General features: G+C 38.3%; 1 protein-coding gene across 2 annotated transcripts; it reads right to left on the bottom strand.

Moving 5' to 3' along the window:
- Nucleotides 1–428: 428 nt before the first annotated feature.
- On the bottom strand, nt 429–11,572 carry fndc5b (fibronectin type III domain containing 5b). 2 transcript variants are annotated; one of them, XM_053638829.1, is made up of 5 exons: nt 10,369–10,612; nt 9,558–9,756; nt 6,369–6,458; nt 3,612–3,789; nt 429–722 (listed from the first exon to the last, which is right to left on the bottom strand). In XM_053638829.1, the coding sequence occupies exons 2-4, from the start codon at nt 9,739–9,741 to the stop codon at nt 3,650–3,652; spliced, it is 414 nt and encodes a 137-aa protein (XP_053494804.1). In that variant the 5' UTR covers nt 9,742–9,756; nt 10,369–10,612; the 3' UTR covers nt 429–722; nt 3,612–3,649. The 2 variants fall into 2 exon arrangements, with proteins under 2 accessions (XP_053494804.1, XP_053494803.1); XM_053638828.1 differs by lacking the exons at nt 429–722; nt 10,369–10,612 and adding an exon at nt 11,504–11,572 and having other exon boundaries at nt 3,533–3,789.
- Nucleotides 11,573–19,110: the final 7,538 nt, after the last annotated feature.

The raw sequence follows: 19,110 nt of genomic DNA, 5'->3' as shown, positions 1-19,110 counted from the left end.
TCGGATGCCCTGAGAGCGAGAGAGTGCTTATGGAGAGAGAGATCGCACTGCACCAATATACATTATCACATTTACAGCGGTGACTCCTTTTCAGGGTGAAAAAGAAAACCTCAAGCAAGGAAAAAATGAATGGAAAGAAAAGGAAAAGTATGATGAAAATTGCAACCAAATGGCATAGAACGAGATTAAAAAAAAAAATCTATAAGAGAGAATATGCAGCGAGAAAGACGGAGAGATATGTGAAATAGCTTCAGTTTATCCCCTTCCTCGTATGATCCTGTTTCAGCATTGATAAGAAGAGAAAGCTTGGGGGGAAAGAATTGTTCCCCTTCATTCATAGCACGATTCTGGTTTATTATCATCTTCCCTCAAAGGTGATGACACATTTTGCTTATCTGTGCGAGGTGGCGCTGGAGGCAGAGTGTCCTGGGATTTCTAGCTCTTCTCAGAGCTTAGGGAACGTCTCTGTTCGGAGCCTGACCCGAGGGAACACCCGGTCATGCAGTTTTCAATTCTCAGGTCTTCACTTCAGTTTTCAGATGTGCTCAAGTATTCTTGTCAAATGTGCTCGAGTGTATCATTGTCTTTGTGCACTTCATAGACAAGCACCAAGGGGTCCGTATCTGTTTATAGGATGTGATATTAAAGAGTCCTTTCAAATGAAGATGGGCACTCTTGTTTCACAATAATGTCACATGATGGCTTTCCGGTATGTCTCGACTCTGTGGGAGGGACACATTGACAATAAGGAGCCAAGAGATAACCAATGTATCTCAGAGCATTGTAGACAGAATTTGAATCAGAACTGATCTGGATCGGTTAAAGCCCCTGGCAACAACAACAACAAAAAAACAACAACTGAGGATCAATACAATAACTGGATGTGACCTGTCCTGTGTTCACTCAATGTTCAGCAAGTATATGAGGAAAAGAGCTATAAAAACCACCTGCACCCCCTACCATTCTTCATACATCACTTTCCAACCGCATCCCTCTGGCAACGGAGTTCGTCCGTCGATTTCGACGAAGACCGAAAGTTTCCATTTCTGCCTCCATTATGGATAACACAAACTGGGAATCGACTTGTGCCTGAATTGGATTATAGTGAGGAAGACTTGCGCAGCATCGGCCTCACTCTCACTTCCCGGTGACCACCATGATCCAGCGGTAAGACTAAGTCAAGACGACTGATGATGGCCCAGTGGCGCAGTGGGCAGTGATTCATGCACCCATTCATACACTTCGGACACTTTGGAAATGTCAATCAGCCTATCATGCATGTCTTTGGACTGGGGGAGGAAACCGGAGTACCCGGAGGAAACCCCCGCAGCACGGGGAGAACATGCAAACTCCGCACACACAGGGTCACGGTGGGAATCGAACCCCCAACCCTGGAGGTGTGAGGCGAACGTGCTAATCCACCGTGTGCCCCTCTGGCAACGATTCACACTCCCATTCACCAAGCCAACGTACTTCAGCAACTGATTCTTTCCCTGAAAGAACTCAAAACTGTTTTCCAGTCACTCATGTGTTCTGTCATTAACAGTTTATGCCCAAATCTTACCCTTTCTTCAGTAGATAATCACACCTGGATACTGTAAATTGGTACCTAAGAGCTGCTGCTGTAATCATAAAGACCTGTGCTCATCCCAGGATTCATTCACACCATATTCATACTGAACATCCTTTCAACACACTTAGTACTGTTTGTCTGTCTTTACTCTTCTACACCTGTATACTGTAATAATTTATAATCCCACTATCCGGTGTCACCTGGAAGTCTGGTTCCGTCCTCATGTCATCTCAGCGAGTTTTTTCCTTGCCATTGTTGCCTTTGGTTTGCTCGATAGAGATCTAAATCTACACCCAGATTTCTGGGTAAAGTTGCTTCATGACAATGTCCATTGTTGAAAGCGCTACACAATTAAAACTGAAATTAATTGAATCGCATCGCAGTCATGCAGAAGAGGTGTACTTATCATGTCTGGTTTAAAATGGTTTAAAATATGCTTTAATATGCTGTCATTTAGCTTCTTACAATCATATGTTACTAGGGATATTTATGAGTTGCAAGCTAATCAAAATCAGATTAGGGCGGTCATATGTTTTTTGTTTGTAATGTCATGACATTTTACCATGCCCATGCCTAAATAATTTGACTAAAGCAATACCACATTTATTAGACAAAAAATAAAGCGTGCCTACCTGAATTGTTGTGTAGCCATTCTAGTAATTCTTAAAAAAAAACCAAACAAATACAAAAACAGGGAGGTACTGTAGATCTGCTTGCCTGTCAGGAAAACGCCAGAATCGAAAAACAGACTATAATTCCCATAATGCACCACTGCCAACAAACATGGCTGCCACAGACTCCAATTCCCATCACACACAGTCTATCCCTGCATCCCATTTGGCATATTTATACTATGTACTAAAAGTATGTACTCCTTTGTAAAGAAAAAGTACTATACCTTTGAGTGTGTGGCAGAAGTACTGGGTCATACTAACACATCGTGTAACGAAAGAGAACGTTGTTACCTGGAAGAGAACGCTGTCACCATAAATAAACTCCTCATTGCACTTCAGCTTATCTTCATTCATTATTCCTTAATATTATAATTTATACTATAGAATACAATTCCCTTGATTTATTAATTTTTCCACATTTCATTTACACCTCTCTGAAATGTGCCCTTGAATTTGGCGAAGCAAACCATCGCAAGGCAATATTGTAGGCAGTATTACCTGAAGTGTGATCCATGGATCCACAATTCAAAAATCTACCAGAAATAGTAGACCATCCGGGTACTTTAGGGATACTCATTTCAACATACTACGATTTGAGACATACGAATTCTCCTCTCGGATACTATTTAGTTTGGATAGTATGTCAAGTGGGACGCAGGGACAGACACTGTCACGCTCACAGTCACCAAACTTCTGATTAGAGACACCTGGACTTAATCACCACACAACCCTATGTATACTCACTCCAAACATACACACGATACGAAGTATCGTTCAGTTACCTGTTTCCTGACATATCAAGTCTTTGTTAATTCTTGTTGCTTTACCGGTATTTTGACCTCACTATCGTTCCTAGTTTTGTGATTTTTGGATATCCCTTGTTACACTGTTTGCTGATCGCCAGACCTTTTTCTGTCTCCATCTCATGTTCTTGGAACTGTCTGCCACTCTGCCTTCTAATAAACTTCTATTGGAAATGTCTGCCACTCTGACTTCTAATAAACTTCTGCCGCATGACATCGCCAAATTCACACATAAACTGTTACGTTATGATTCTGTATATAAAATGCAGTTTCACTTAGACAGTAAACAGATGGTATACAGATGGATTCTAATTGATTTAGTCCCACTTAACTCAAATTGGCTGGATAAAAGCACCAGAAAAAAAAAGAAACTCAGAAAACTCTCAACTGAAAAAAAACCCAACATTTTTTTTTTCTTTTGCATTCAATGTTACATTCACTATATCTAATAATAAAAAGCTAATTATAAAAATATGTTGACAGGGGCTTTAAACATTTCTTGAAAAGCTCTTGGGCTACATAAATGTATGGAATATACCATATGAGTATAAATAGACATACGTGTCCTGAGGCTGAAGCCTGTTATTGCCTGTGGTTGGTTAGACCTTGCTGCGCAATAGGCCCCCTGTAGGGTGCTCGGGGGTGCTGCACTCCGATGAGTTCTTGGCTTTATCCTTGTTGTTGTTGGGCTCGTTGTCTTTAATGATATCATACTGACGGCAGAAGAGAGCTATTACGCCTGTAAAGAGAAAGTTCAAATTTAAAGCAGTCCCAAATCCAGTCATGGCCTCAGTGACTTCAATTCAGCATGTCTATTGTTGTCTATAGCAGTTGTTCTTAGGGTTTCCATATCCTTGTTTGTTTGATAACACCATGAGGCACATCCTACTCCTTGGGCACTGTTCTGAACAATTTTTTTATTTTTATGTATTTGTCATTGTCATTTAAAGTCAATGTTTCTTTTTTTAAAGAGCATTACTTCTAGTCTGCCCTTATTTTAATGTGACACACTAATATCATTTTGGGTATTTTACATGCAGCGGTTTCCTTCAAGGTCATATTGTGCTAACTAGCTAGTCTGCTAACTAGCCAACGTTAACCAAGCTTAACCAACTAAACCTACTAAGATGTACAGATGGCATCATAAAACCAAAGTTCAATATAGAAAAAAAACCCAAATGTTGTCCATATATTTTTAAATATTAAATTTATGACTATGATTACAATAAGAGAGAATATTAAGAGGTGTTTTGCAAAGAAAATTGCATAAGACTACACTGGTTTCTGGGTAAGTTCTGCTAACACTCATCTAGCAAAATTCATTCACGCTAATCACGATGGCGATTAGAAGTTTCCTCAAGAGGAAATGGCTAGAGCGTGTTATTGGAAAGCTGGGCTTCAGAGAAAGGCTGAAGTGGAGAGAGGTAGTCAGGGATAGTGATGGATGGGGGATGTCTAGAGGGGAAAGGAGATAATAGAAAAGCTGAAGATGGATCTCTGTACACTTGGGCAAACATTACAAACCAGTTATAAATGAGCTCTAGAAGTGTGGAGTGTGATGTGTGGCTTTTGATTTTCTTAGTTGTACCACAAATGTCAATTTTGAGTATTCATTTAGCAAAATTTCATGCTTTCTCTGTGTTAACACACAAATTTCAACCTAACAAAGGGCTTGTTAATTAGCCATAGTTGAGTCAGGTGGTAGAGCAGGGAAAACACTAACACACCAACACGCTGCACAACAGGGGCTTATTCCCTTTCCGTGCCGGGGAAACTCTAATCCGGTTCTGTTTTCCTGTCTGATATGGACTAAACAGAGAATGGAAAACCCCAGTGGTCTAATTAGACCAAAGAAATTCAGAAACTCCTTTCTCTCTCTCTGTCTCTTTCTATCTATCACTTTTTTCTCTCTCTTGTACACCGTTCAGCCTGGACACATTTGGGTAAGTGGGCCTATTTATTAATTGCATCCTTATGAAAGCTCAGCAATACAAATGGCAATATTGCGATAATGATTTATAAATAATATATTGCACAGCCTTAAAGAAGACTATCTAATCAATCTCAGAATACACATCAGGAGTCTTACCACATTGGTAGGTTTTCTTCCCAATTGATCTTTGTAAATCACATTTGGATTGAAAAACAAAATGCCCTTGGGATGTTGGATAGAAATTATGAGTCACAATCGAAAGCAGGGTATAAACTGTGATTAGGCTTGAAACAATCAGGCCAATATAATGTCTAACCTCACATAAAATATTATCTAATAACAGTTATGCCTCAGACAGCGGGTTAAAAAAAAAAAGCTTGGTTTTGTTTTGATATATTTGAGACACTATAGTTTGGAAAGGAGTTGTTTCTGCATTAAGTTGAATAAATGCAGGGTAAATTTTGTTTTTACTTTTAAAAGCAGTTGATACCAGTGCAACATCAACCACAACAACAACAATTACTACTACTACTACTACTACTAATAATAATAATAATATAATAACAATACTACTACTACTACTACTACTACTACTACTACTAATAATAATATAATAACAATACTACTACTACTACTAATAATAATAATAATAATACACAAGTAATAGTAGTATAAGTAATAATAATAATAATAATAATAATAATAATAATAATAGTAACAACAACAACAACAACAACTATCACTAATGCTAATACTAATACAACTACTATTAAACGTATAACTACTACTACTACTACTACTACTACTACTACTACTACAACAAGAATAACTGCAACTACTTGGGAAGAGCTGGCACATTTCTAACATGTTTGTTTTCTTTAAATTGACTCATGTAACTGTGACTTCATTACAGCCATATACAGAACATTACTTCTCCGTGTCACTTTGAGAAAACAGTGGAGAAAAAAGTGGCACTGATCCACTCTTACTTGAGATATCTGGGAAAACCCCATTTTAAAACCATGTATATATATATATATATATATATATATATATATATATATATATATATATATTCATTTTTTTTTATCTGTGTGGTTGTGTAGACTTAGGAATACAGTAATGACTAGCATAGTTTTCATAGTTTGTGCATGCTTCTGTTTGCAAGAAGGTGAGAAAGCATGGGTGTGACCTGCTGTAGTATTATGACACTTATATAAATATACAAAATCTTGCCTCAAAGAGTCTCAGACTGCTAAGAGTAGTGAAAGGTGGCAGCACTGAGACTACTATTACTTACTACTACTAGTACTACTACTACTACTACTACTAATAATAATAATAAATATGAATGTTAATTAGAACTCTTGGTGTAAATCTGTTACCTGCCCACATGATTAGGACCACTACTATGATGATCAGCTCTCCGGCCCTCAGCTGGGCAGCCTGGCCAACCTCCTTCATAGTCACCTCATCTGACAAGATACACAAACACATACACATGCTTACGAAGACAAAGCGAAAGAAAACACCATTGGTACTGACACATAATAAGTTCTGGATGTTACCTAAGAATAGATTTTGGCTTGTACAGTAAGTTTTAAAAGGGAGTTTTGATGTGAAGTGAGTGGTAGCTATACTGCGTTGACTAATGAGAAGCTGAAGACTTTGATCAGGAGCTATGATCAGCCACTGGAAATTGAAGGTGTCTCTCAGGACATGCTTCTCCCCTTCCTGTCTTTAAAGTCCTGTCTCATATCAGGAGATCATCCTTCTTGGCAGCAGTTGTAAAGCGGCTGGTGGTAATTAAGATCATTTGTGAATTCCCTATTTGTGTTAGCCTCTGATGAGCCCTGGTGGACAGGCCAGCTGGATTGATAGAACAGCTCGCAATGAAGGAACTCGCTTATCTCTTTCTGCTAAAGCTGAAAAGCTATCATTTTCTCCATGCTTCTGAAGCTGTGCATTTTTTTTTTCTGCTTGTCAATGCGGATGCATGTCATAAGCCCAGAACAAAAAAAAAAGCAACATGATGCCACTTCACCTTGAAACAGGAGGCGTATGGTGAAAAAGATTAACTGTCCGCGCTCATTAGCCACCCTCAAGCTATTTGGAATGAAGTGAAGCAGAAGACTGCTTGCTCGATTAACTGGAGAGCAACTCAAGTGCTAATGGCTGATTATGGAACAGTGTTTTTAGTAAATGCCTGCATGTCACCATTGACATATTGCATCAAAAGTGTGTAAACTCGCTGTAAATGATCTCAGTTTGCTATCGTTCCTGTCTAATTTTATGCACATTTCCGCTTCAGTCAAGAAAAGCAACAGTTTTCGGCAACTTTAAAATCGTTTCCATCAACTATCACATATGCAAATGCTAACGACTTAACTCATTACGATCAACAAAACACAGCTGCTTATGTACACAGTCAATGTTGTAATTAATTTTGAAAGGAGCAATCAACATGTCACTTGTTCATCTATTATGCTGCCTAAAGAAAGTGTTCTATAATCATTTTTTTTTTTTGCCTGTTCACTTTGACTTGAGAAGTTTTCCTGAAGCCTTTACCCCTTTTGCATGACTCATAGTAAATGGCTGTAAGAAAATAACATCGGATCATTCTCAGAAATGGATGCGAGAGTCGTTGAAACGTCGCACATTCTCAGACATTTCATGGTAAAAAAAAAGGTGCTGGCAACATATCATAATTTGAGCATGTCTACCTTACTATAATGGTTTTGCACTGTTCTCCGGCACAGTGTGAATCGTACTTCACCTCTACCTGAAACATCAGCACCAATGAATAATTAAATGGTCGCCACAAGTTTATATGAATACGTGGGTCACTAAATGGATTTTAAAACATAAACCTGGAAATGTTATGGGTTGTGTAGATATGGCAGTCTGTCCTGCAATAAAGGCTGACATTTTCACTTTGAATTAGAGTGTATTTTTAGATTAGCCGTATAATGGCCACCCTGCTGTGTTTATGCATGAATCAATGTTAATGATCTGGTTGCAAACCATTTTCAAGCCCGCTTTTCATCATATGCTGACCTGAACCTCAGTTTTTAATGCATCTGGTCAATATCTTATGTCTGTGCATCTATGGAGAGTAATGGAGTAGGAGTACTTAAGTATCTGTTTGGAGTATTTGTACTTGACTTGATTATTTTTAGTCTTCAGCTTTAAAGGACATCACTAACTGTGTATATGTATATGTAAGTCAACTGCAAGAAAAAGCATCAATCATTTACTTTTAGATTTTATATGTAAGCAAATTTAAGTGTAAATATATATCGCTGGAATTTAGTGCCGTGCTAGCTCAGTCGGTAGAGCACGAGACTTTGATGCTGCATCCCAATTCACCTACTTATACCATGCACTAAATGTATTTACTCTTTTTGTGAAGAAAAAGTGCATACATTTGAGTGTGTAGCAAAAGAGTATGGAAGCATTGGGACAAACTTACACATCATGTAATGGGAGAGACTTCTCGTTGCATTTCAGCTTTCCTTCGTTCATTATTCCTTATATAATCTATACTATTGTTCCACATTTCATTTACACCTCTCTAAAATGGTTAAGCCATTGTTGAACTCACACAGTCGCTGTATCGGCCAATCAGGAGGAAACGTTACCTGCGTCACAAAACTCCTCCTACATCGTGCAAGGAGTTGTGGGCAATCTTATCTGAAAAAGTATCCACAGATCGACACTTTTGAAAATCTACTGGAAATAGTAGATCACCTTTGGGATACTCATTTCGATATACGATGATTTGGGTAACACTAATTCTAATCTCAGATACTGTTTAGAATGGATAGTAGGCGAATTGGGACACAGCATTAATCTCAGCGTGGTGGGTTTGAGCACCAAACCCGGCCACAGGGGTTGCACAAGCTAGTGCACTCTCAATGTCTGTCCCAACCTGGGTAAAATGGGAGGGTTGCATCAGGAAGGGCATCCAGCGTAAAATCTGTGCCAAATCAAATAGGCGAATTGTAAACTGGATTTCCAAATGGAGATGGGGGATCTGCTGTGGTGACCCTTAACGGGAGCAGCTGAAAGTAGAAGAAGGAGGATGTGGCAGAAGTTTGGGATATTACATTTACTTATCCCAATTTATACAGTATGTCTGCCACATATAAACCTGCTGCTTTAAGAAATATACCTCCTCACATGGGGCACCAGAAATGCAGGTGCTAGATGAATGATATGGATTTTGCACTGTAAATCTACTGCATGTTTTTGGGAGATGGGAGCAAACCATAGACTCTGAAGAAAACCCATATTATACATATAACATTTATATTTACTTTTAAACCTTAAACATAAAATAGTGCCAGTCCTTAAGTTCAAGAAGATGTGTAGTTTTTGGACACCCAGCGGAACAGTGTAATAACTGACCAATATATTTATCTTGTCTATGTAATATATATTTCCTCTTTGACCTCAAGTGAAGGGTTTGTGCTTCCTCCAGTACTTTTTCTTTGCCAATAAAGAATTTCTGAAAGTGGAAGGGGTTAAGACATTCTATATGATAAGACTGAGACACTTTATCTTCAACTTACCAGGACTTTTGGATGCCATTTTCTCAGACTCTTTTGGTGTGCGGAAGAGGACAGGGTCACTGGGAGGGCTTGTGCCACTCATGCTGATGGATTGTACATGGACAATATACTCTGTATCAGCCTCCAAATCCCATAATGCACAGGACCGAGTGGTAGTGTTCACTTCCTGGATGAAGCGCATCATGCGCACATCCTTCTTCTAAAATAAACAAAACAGGCAGAGAGAAATGTGAGGGGTCCAGGCACTGCAAAAAATACGTCGCAAGATTGTGACAAAACGATGTTTATCAGTACCAAATTATAGTTTTAAATAGTGGTCTTACTCAAATATTCCTTTTGAAAATCACTATAGGTCTGCACAGGTCATGTGTTAATTTCAAACGGTACAGTAAATTATAGGTACTTTGTTATGATATTTGGACATAACCTACTGCAGTGCATTGTGGAGTTTCATGAATGTGCTGTATATTTTCCACTATGCTCAGACACAGACCCAAAATAGTGCACTATACAGTGGAGTGGAATCAATTACACATTGGGATAACTCTTCAGATCACTCGCTGCATAGATAACATATAATCTACTAACATTTTTGACATGGGATACCCTTCACAACTAGGAAAAGTGTATAACCTTTAACAAAAAGTGGCCATATGAAGGAAAACAGGAACAGAGTTTTCAAAAGCCCTTGGTAATTAGTATTGCAGTGCATTGCATAAGTCAGTCCTTCCAGGATTTCACTATCACAGAAATGAACATAAAATAAAGCAAACCCTGATATTCGGAAGAGCTTGGAAATTTTCAAAATTACCGGAGACTTTCCGCAGATTTGGGCCAGGATGCGTCATGTGACATCATCGCAACGTGCATTCAGCCAAAGCCGTCTTCGATTCACATGCATCGACCATAAGTACAGCTAAAAGGTCTCACTTACCAACAAACATCACTGTGAAAGGCCGCACAAAACAATTTTGTGCAATTACAATTTTGCCAATTTCGCCATTACCCCCCCCCCCCCAAACACACACACACACACAAAATCCTGTAAGGACTGATAAATATTCACCCTCTTAAACTTTTCCACATCTTGTAGTGTTACAACCTGCAACTGAATTGTACTTAATTGGGATTATATATCATGAATCTACACATCAAGTAGTTTTGGTGCAGTCAAAACAAGTCCAGTATAAGGTCCTGGAAAAGTATTAATCAGCATATATATATATATATATATATATATATATATATATATATATATATATATATTTAACATCCTGCCAAGCACCACAAAATCCATTATTAAGAAATGAAATTGAATTTAACCATAACAATAGGATTACAGCTTTATACTCAGCCATTTCATTCCACGTCCTCAACCAAATTGAGAATGGGAAAGAGGACGAGTGTGACATAGAAAAGGCCTTTAATAGGCTGCATACATGTGGTCATGGTCACAAGGTGATGACTTTGCTGTTAGTACTCAGCAAAGTAATGAGCAAAGAGGGAAAACTCCACTACTTCATAAGGAAACCGCCCTGGCAATCCAGGATGAAAGGAAGTAGAACAGGCCATTGTTGGCTTGTTATTGAAACTCAGGGATAGTGTTTGGTCTGGGACTTTGGTGACAAGCTGTAATGACTTTGTGCTCCAACAGATGGTGATTCTGCTCTTCATTACTTACTGGAGCACACTGCGTACTGGCACATCTCCCCAGTCCACACACACACACACACACACATGCGCACACAAGCCCGCTAAATTCTCAGCATAAATTTTCAGTATGTATATATATATATATATATATATATATATATATATATATATATATATATATACTGTACATGTTCATACTGTATCTACATAATATACTTAAATAAACACAGGGACAAAAAAAAAATGAATGGCCTATGATACTTTTGAACACATTTGACACTGTACATCGGTACCTGCTGTGTGATGGCAAACCCGATGACCGGATCTCCCTCGAAGATTTCCCATGTGACCACAGCCGCATTGCCATCTAAGGTCTTGATGGTTACATTCAGTGGGGCGGATAGGCTGTCTGAAGACAAAAGTCACAAAAGCAGAGACAGAAAAGTGTTGAGAGAGAGCATCCTATTGCACTTTTCCACTGCTTTGACTGACAACACACAGAAAAATCTCAAAAGTAAAAGCTGGAAATATCCTAGACTGTTTTTTGTTGTTTTTTTTTTTGCACTACTTTTTCTTTCCTCATTTCTAACACCAAATAGGATGGTGTGTACACTTCAGATTGTGGAAACACTCCACTGCTCAACCTGGTCTAAGGTCAGACTCAATCGATAATAGCATTACACTCCATTTTTATTTACTCATGTGGGTGCTCTTAGATTCGTATCTCAACGCGCCTTAGCGTGTTAAATACTCTGCAAATCAAAAAGCATGCAGCCATCTTTTCTTTGGCGGTAGTTTTTTGTCATAAAATAGGCATCATGCAGAGAAAAGGCTTTGCGATGTTATGACTGGGTATGTCATTTATCTATAATAATAGTGTCACGTTATCCACTTAATGGAGGTTAGGACAGATGCAAGTGCAGATAAGAGCTTTTAATAAAGAGAGGCAGGCAGACAAATCCAAATCATGAGACGACAGCGTGGTCAAAAACAGGCAATGGGTCAGGCGATCTGCAAACAGGCAGAAACGAGGCAAGGCGAGAATCGAGAACGAGAAACAAGAAACAAGATCAAAGAACATGAAACGAAACGAGGAACGGAATACAAACGCTTGGTACGGTGATAACACTCAATACTTCTCAAAGTCATTGTGTTCAAACAATCTCTTTATACTGTTGTTGTGAGTGCTGTGAATTGGATGCAGGTGTGCGTGATTAGAATGAATGTGAGTGTTCTGGGAATTGCGGTCCATGGCGGCCATGTTTGTAGGCCGCAGTGCAGGATGGGAAATGTAGTCACTGGTTTGCTGTGATGTGACAAATAGTCAGCACTGCATTATTTGTAAAAACATCCCAAATTTACAGCCATTAAAAATACGGACAATATTGAAAGAAAAAAACAACAACAAAAAAAAAACCAGGTCGGTCAAAAAAAAATTGGTCCTCCAAATTCTGCACACACACACACACACACACACACACACACACACACACACTTTACTGACATTATGATATCATACTGGGGAGAATGCATATGCTATTTCCGTAACAGAATCAGAATCTTTCATTTGCCAAGTGCAAGATTGTACAAATATTTTTCTTGGTGCAAATCTCAATAGTCCAGTAATATAATGGCTAAAAGCTAAATTGAGTAATACAGTATTATTAGGTGGATTTATGCACCTGGAAACACTGGTGTTTGAGTTCTGGCTCTGACTGTTCCTCAACCTCAGCTACATCACTCGAGTTCATAACTGTTCTCAACTATAGATCTGCACAAGTCTTTTCAAATTTACATTTTATTCATTGATCAGACGCTTTTATCCAAAGAGACTAACAAATGAGGAAATACAAGCAAAGCGAGAACCATACAAGTAGTGCTACCACATATTGAGTGCTAGAGGAGCAAAGTGCACCGAGTAGAGGTGTAAGAGCAGGGAGAAAGTGATTATTTTTCTGAGTGGAGACAAGTAATGGGTTAGTTAAGTGTTCACAGGAGAGGCTGAACTTTAGCCATTTTTTGAAGATGGTGACTGATTCTCTTGTCCAGATTGAGGTTAGAAGTTCATTCCACCTCTGAGGGACAGCCAGTTTGAAGGTTCAGGAAAGGGACCTCATGCCTCACTGAGAAGACACTATCAGGCATCGGTCAATAACTCATCACAGGTTTCTGGAGGGAACATAAACCTTAATGTTGAGTGTTTGTTTTTTTTTTGCTGTTGTTGTTGTTATTGTTTTTTTTACTTAACTCATGCAGTTATTAGTTTTGTTTGTACCTGCTTGCATATTTTCTAACAAATTTAGTTGGTTTTATTTCACAAAATATAAACAAACTAGTAGTTTAATTTAAACCACAATATAAACAAATCTAAACAACCAGACAAACAATATACAACACACACCGGTCAGCCATAACATTAAATCCACAGACAGGTGAAGAGGTTAACATTGATTATCTCATTACAATAACACCTGTCAAGGGGTGCGATATATTAGGCAGCAAGTGAAGAGTCAGTTCTCGAAATTGATGTGTTGGAAGCAGGAAAAATGGGCAAGTGTAAGGATTTGAGTGACTTTGACAAGGGCCAAATTGTGATGGCTAGAGGACTGGGTCAGAGCATCTCCAAAACAGCAGGTCTTGTGGGGTGTTCCTGGTGTGCAATGGTTAGTGCCTACCAAAAGTGGTCCAAGGAAGGACAACCAATGAACTGGCGACAGGGTCCTGGGCACCCAAGGCTCATCGGTGCACATGTGGAGTGAAGGCTAACCACAATGGACACGTGAGCATCAGAACTGGACCATGGAGTCATGGAAGAAGGTGGCCTGGTCTGATGAATTACATTTTCTTTTACATCATGTGGCTGGCCAGGTGCGTGTACATCACTTACCTGGGGAAGAGATGGCACCAGGACGCACTATGGTCAAGCCGGCGGAGGAAGCGTGATGCTCTGGGCAATCTTCTTCTGGGAAACCTTGGCTCCTGGTATCCATGTTGATGTTTCTTTGACACGTACCACCTAAATAAACACTGTTTCAGACCAAGTACACCCCTTCATGGCAATGGTATTCCCTAATTGTAGTGGCCTGCCACACTGCAAAAACTGTTCAGGGATGATTCGAGGAGCATGACAAAAAATTAAAGTTCTCCAGATCTCAATCCATCATCTGTGGGATGTGCTGGCAAACCAGTCTGCTGATCCATGGAGGCCCCACGTCGCAACTTACAGGACTTAAAGGATCCGCTGCTAATGTCTGCTAAACACCACAGCACACCTTCAGAGGTCTTGTGGAGTCCATGCCTTTACGTGTCAGAGCTGTATTGGTGGCACAAGGGTGACCTACACAATATTAGGTTTTAATTTTATGGCTGATCGGTGTGTGTGTGTAAAAGCCAGTGTTATATAGTGTGGAAAAGCTCGAAAAATAAACATACAAGTATGTAGTATTGAAGGTGTTGAGTATATTAACAGCATACGTCTTAGTTGTGTGTACAATAAAATGCTATTTAATAACACGTCTCAGAGGTGGGTTATTGAAAGGGTCCTTATTTGTGAGACTTACAGCCTGAGGACAGAAGCTGTGCAGATGACAATGAATCCCAGTCTTTATGGCTGTAACTCTTGACCTTTAATTGTGGGCTGTTGCCTGCTTTGTATCTTGTACCAGCTCTTCAGGACAACGGGAGATACAGAGATCTAAATGTGTTCATCAAAGAGTTTTTAAGATTACAACAATGATGCACAGTACAGTTTCACTGTGAAACCTAAAACTGTGCAAAGCAATTAATCCTAGTTCCTTACGACTATATGATTGGTTGATTTACTAGAAATAAAGGCTGCCCCGTATGTGAAACATAGCCATTTCTACAAAAGAGATTACTGCTTGGCAATCAAAGTTTATGATACAGTAATAAAGTTGTGCGATGACATTTCCCATGCAGTGCTTTGTTAAGACTAGAATAATGTCCAAGTGCATTCAATTAGTTTAACACATTTCATTGCCTCACTGGATGTTCACGGGTGATCTGTATTCACCCTGAACACATTGTACTTAAACAAACTGTAACCCAAGACTAATGTGTTTTGAATGTATTGATTGACTGCTAGTCTACCAATAATTGTACCCCATACTTTTAATCTTCTCCTATTCTTAAAATGGTATTACTGAGTCTTTGTTGGTAGGAAGTCAAATACACAGATGGATAATGAAGAAATTAACATCTCTTGTCTATCTCTTGCATGTTCCTCTGCTCAATGTGGTTTTTGTACATTTGAGTCATGTATCCTTATGATGATAGGGAACAATGGCAGCTTCATGGTTAGAATTAGCGACCAGAAGGTTGTAAATACTAGTCCTTAAACTACCTGAAAGCCATATTATCATTTTGTAGTGTGGATACATATACAAAATAATCTGATAGCGGCAAACAAACAAACAAACAAACAAATAAATAAATAAATTTGTATTTTGGGAATAATTTGATGACTGCATTTAGATATTCGGACAATCCTCAGTCTTACATCTCCATACATTTCCTATTGGTTTCTAAATGTTGGATACTGAATATTTCCTAGTAGTTTCCTGAATAATGTGCATTAAAATAGTCAATTATAATGCGATATATCAGGATAAATAAAGACATCGTGTTTTTCCTTTTTAAATTAAAGTGACTTGTACGTAGCAATTATTTTAGTGAGTGAGCAGTGGAGAGGCACTGATAAACCCTACAACATTTAATTTCCTTAACATACACAATATGTACGGAATAATAACCCTTGGGCGCATGATGTTGCAGTCAAATAATCAGTGACATGGTGGTGTGATGTGGACGAATGTGGATGCAAACCCCCTTTTTATACCACAAAATACAACGTACTTTTTAAAAAAAAAAAAATCCATTTATACTGTAGTTACATTTACTATTCTGCAGTCTTCGCAAAACGGGACTTACCAGTCTCTCATTTGAACTCCCTCCTGATCTTGATTTAAAAAATGGAGCTTGTCACGTTACTGAGAAACCATAAAGCTGAAAAAAATAATACAATAACTCCTGAAGACCTTTCTGTGAAATATAACTGGTGTGTTAATATAAACCTGTCAGAGCTGTGCTGTTAAAGAAAATCAATCACCTTCTGACCAATCAGAATCAAGAACTCAGAACTGCTGTGGTATAAATAGCTTTAATCCATCATGTTCTTTGTTTTTCTTGGTTGCTTAGAAGCACAGTTAGTTTCACATTACTGGGTTCTAATAAGTTCTCTCTTGATTTACTTTGAGTTATTCTGGTTGCCAATCTCTCATAATGCTTTCTCTTCAAGCTGTCCTGTACATGAGAGACCAGATTTTTCTTCTCTGGGTATTGTTACATAGAAAATAACTACAATTAGTATATATATATCTATGTATATGGATATGGACTGAGTAATCTGATTAATGGGTGTATGGTGTGGGTTTTTAGGTCACGCAGGTGCTCGTTATTTCGCAGCACCACAAGTGTACAATGTCCTCAGGATTTAGATGACTGCACCAATGCCAAAAAACAAATCTATGCTCTAAATATTTACCATGCAACTATATAAGAGCAGAAGCACCATCACGAGTATCCAGCACAAACATTAAAATGCTGTAAATATTATAAATATTCACACTAATTTAATTTCTGGCATTAATTATGCACTCATATAGTGACCTCCTGGAATTTTTACAGGGTACGCATTGTCCATTTTCACACTAGAAGCCACACACATGGTCAGTTCTAAACCACGCCAAGACCTTTCATCCACAGTTTCACACAGTTTCATCTCCTTCTGTTTCCTTTTGCCAGTTTCTCAGTGGTGGTGTGTGTGATTGGGTGATGATACATGGCCAGGTCACCACTTCACCACCTGAGCCTGCTGCAGTGATTTATTCTGCCAGGACTGAAAGCTCAGCTTCCTGGCATGGATCGACTTCCTCCTGAGCCCTTGGCCAATGCCAGGTCTCGTAAATATGTATGCGCCCAACATCTATCTCTGGCCTGGGCAGCCTAAAGGAAGTATTTACTGTTGCAGTCCAAAACCTACAAAACATACAACATGTCGAGCTGTTATGGCTATTTTGCAAGGCTCTTGAATAGCATAAACGTAGCACGTCAAAGTTTTATGAAGCTCACAGACGCAGCGTGTCAGCATAGACATTCATAACTGCACAATGTCGCATTGTTCGTGTGTCAAAAATCTGATTGCAGACTGCTTTTCAGGATGCTTCTGAAAAATCAGCCACAAGAGGGTGAAGAAAGATGGACCGGACCTGTCTGATTACAGGGTTGCCAACTTTGGCTTCCTGGCTAGAGTGAGATTTATGAATCAAATGACCTTTTTTGCTGTGTGGAAATGAGAATTACTGGGTAAAATGTGTGTAATGTCATACATCACTTTTTTCTGTTTGATTGTTTCTATTTCTACGTCACCATGCCCTTGTCTTTGCAGGCTTTTAGTATGAATATGTTTGCCTTAAGTTTACCTATAAACAAGTGTGTACTTAGAAGATACATGCATTTAAAATTTACAGTCTCTCTCTACCACCAATACGGACCAACGATTTTGATGGCATCATTCTAATCAGATTTTCTGTGCAATTAAATGCTCTCTAGAATCTGAAGTGTCCCGCCCCCAACATTATGAAAATCCATGGTATTGACTGTCAAGTACGGCTTAGCATGGCTATCACAAACAACATTACTGTACTGGTCAGGTCTGTACATGCACAATTTCTCTCCCAGTAGATGTTTTATCTGGAACAATGATAATTGTAAATGAGCCTATTGTACAAGAATGAATTATACATTTGTACACAAGAATTATACATTTGTACATGAAAAAGAATTTTTTATATATATATATATATATATATATATATATATATATATATATATATATATATTTTAAGTGTATCCCCAGTGGCATACCAATTTTAACCAAATCTTCAGCTGTAGATATTAATGATTCAACCTTACAAAGTCCTCAACTTTTATTAAATTGTCTTTCCATTGTTGATAAACATTTTAATAATAATTTTATAAGAATCTTCATTATTATTGGATCCAATCCTCCATGCAAATCAAGATGGCTTAAACCTTACCATTTATAATCTGGACAGTACCTTTTAAATATAAATCTGTTACCTCTACCTCATTTAGGGTTGACTTTAAAATGGACATGACAACAAAATTTAACAAAACCTTACATTTAAAACCATATGATATGTAAACCACTTTGTCTACAAAACCCATATTTTCTCTGGAGCACAAAATTACGTTATTAATCTTTTAATGATTTTAGTTTTACATTCACAAGATGAAAGGAACTAAAAAAAGCAGAATATGATTGGAGAGATGGAAAAGGAAATTACATTAGAACCATAACTACTATTTGTATATGAGTATGTTAGGCTTTTTTGTTTGTTGTTTGTTATAACCTGTAATAATTGTGGGAGAGCAAAATACGCTACAGCATCGATATTATTGTGAGGCTTTGAGTAGACAGTATCAGTGCATTGGGGAAAATAGCGACCATAAATAAAAAATAAAAAATTATAAAAAAATGAAGTCACTTTTCCTAACAAGCAACATATTTTTTTGAAAGAAGCCAAAAAAAAACCCCCGCAACCCGTGATTTTTATTTCAAGCGACTTCAGAAAAAAAAGTCACGTATTATAAGTGGACTTGGCAACTCTCCGGCGTGGGAGGAATGTGATTGGTACAGGACCCATCCACTTCAGACTGGTCCAATCAAGAAGTTGCAGTGCTTCGTTAAACCCCACACTTCATTGATACTGACAGAAAACTATCATATGAGCAGATTTGTGACTATGTTGTATATTTTTTTTAACGTTGGCTTGATATTTAATTTGGCGTGAGACTT

Source organism: Ictalurus furcatus, chromosome 12, assembly GCF_023375685.1.
Source record: "Ictalurus furcatus strain D&B chromosome 12, Billie_1.0, whole genome shotgun sequence".
In the NCBI taxonomy this organism is placed as follows: Eukaryota; Metazoa; Chordata; class Actinopteri; order Siluriformes; family Ictaluridae; genus Ictalurus; species Ictalurus furcatus.
The sequence above is the reverse complement of the archived record's forward strand: the minus strand, read 5'-3'. Positions and strand labels throughout refer to the sequence as shown.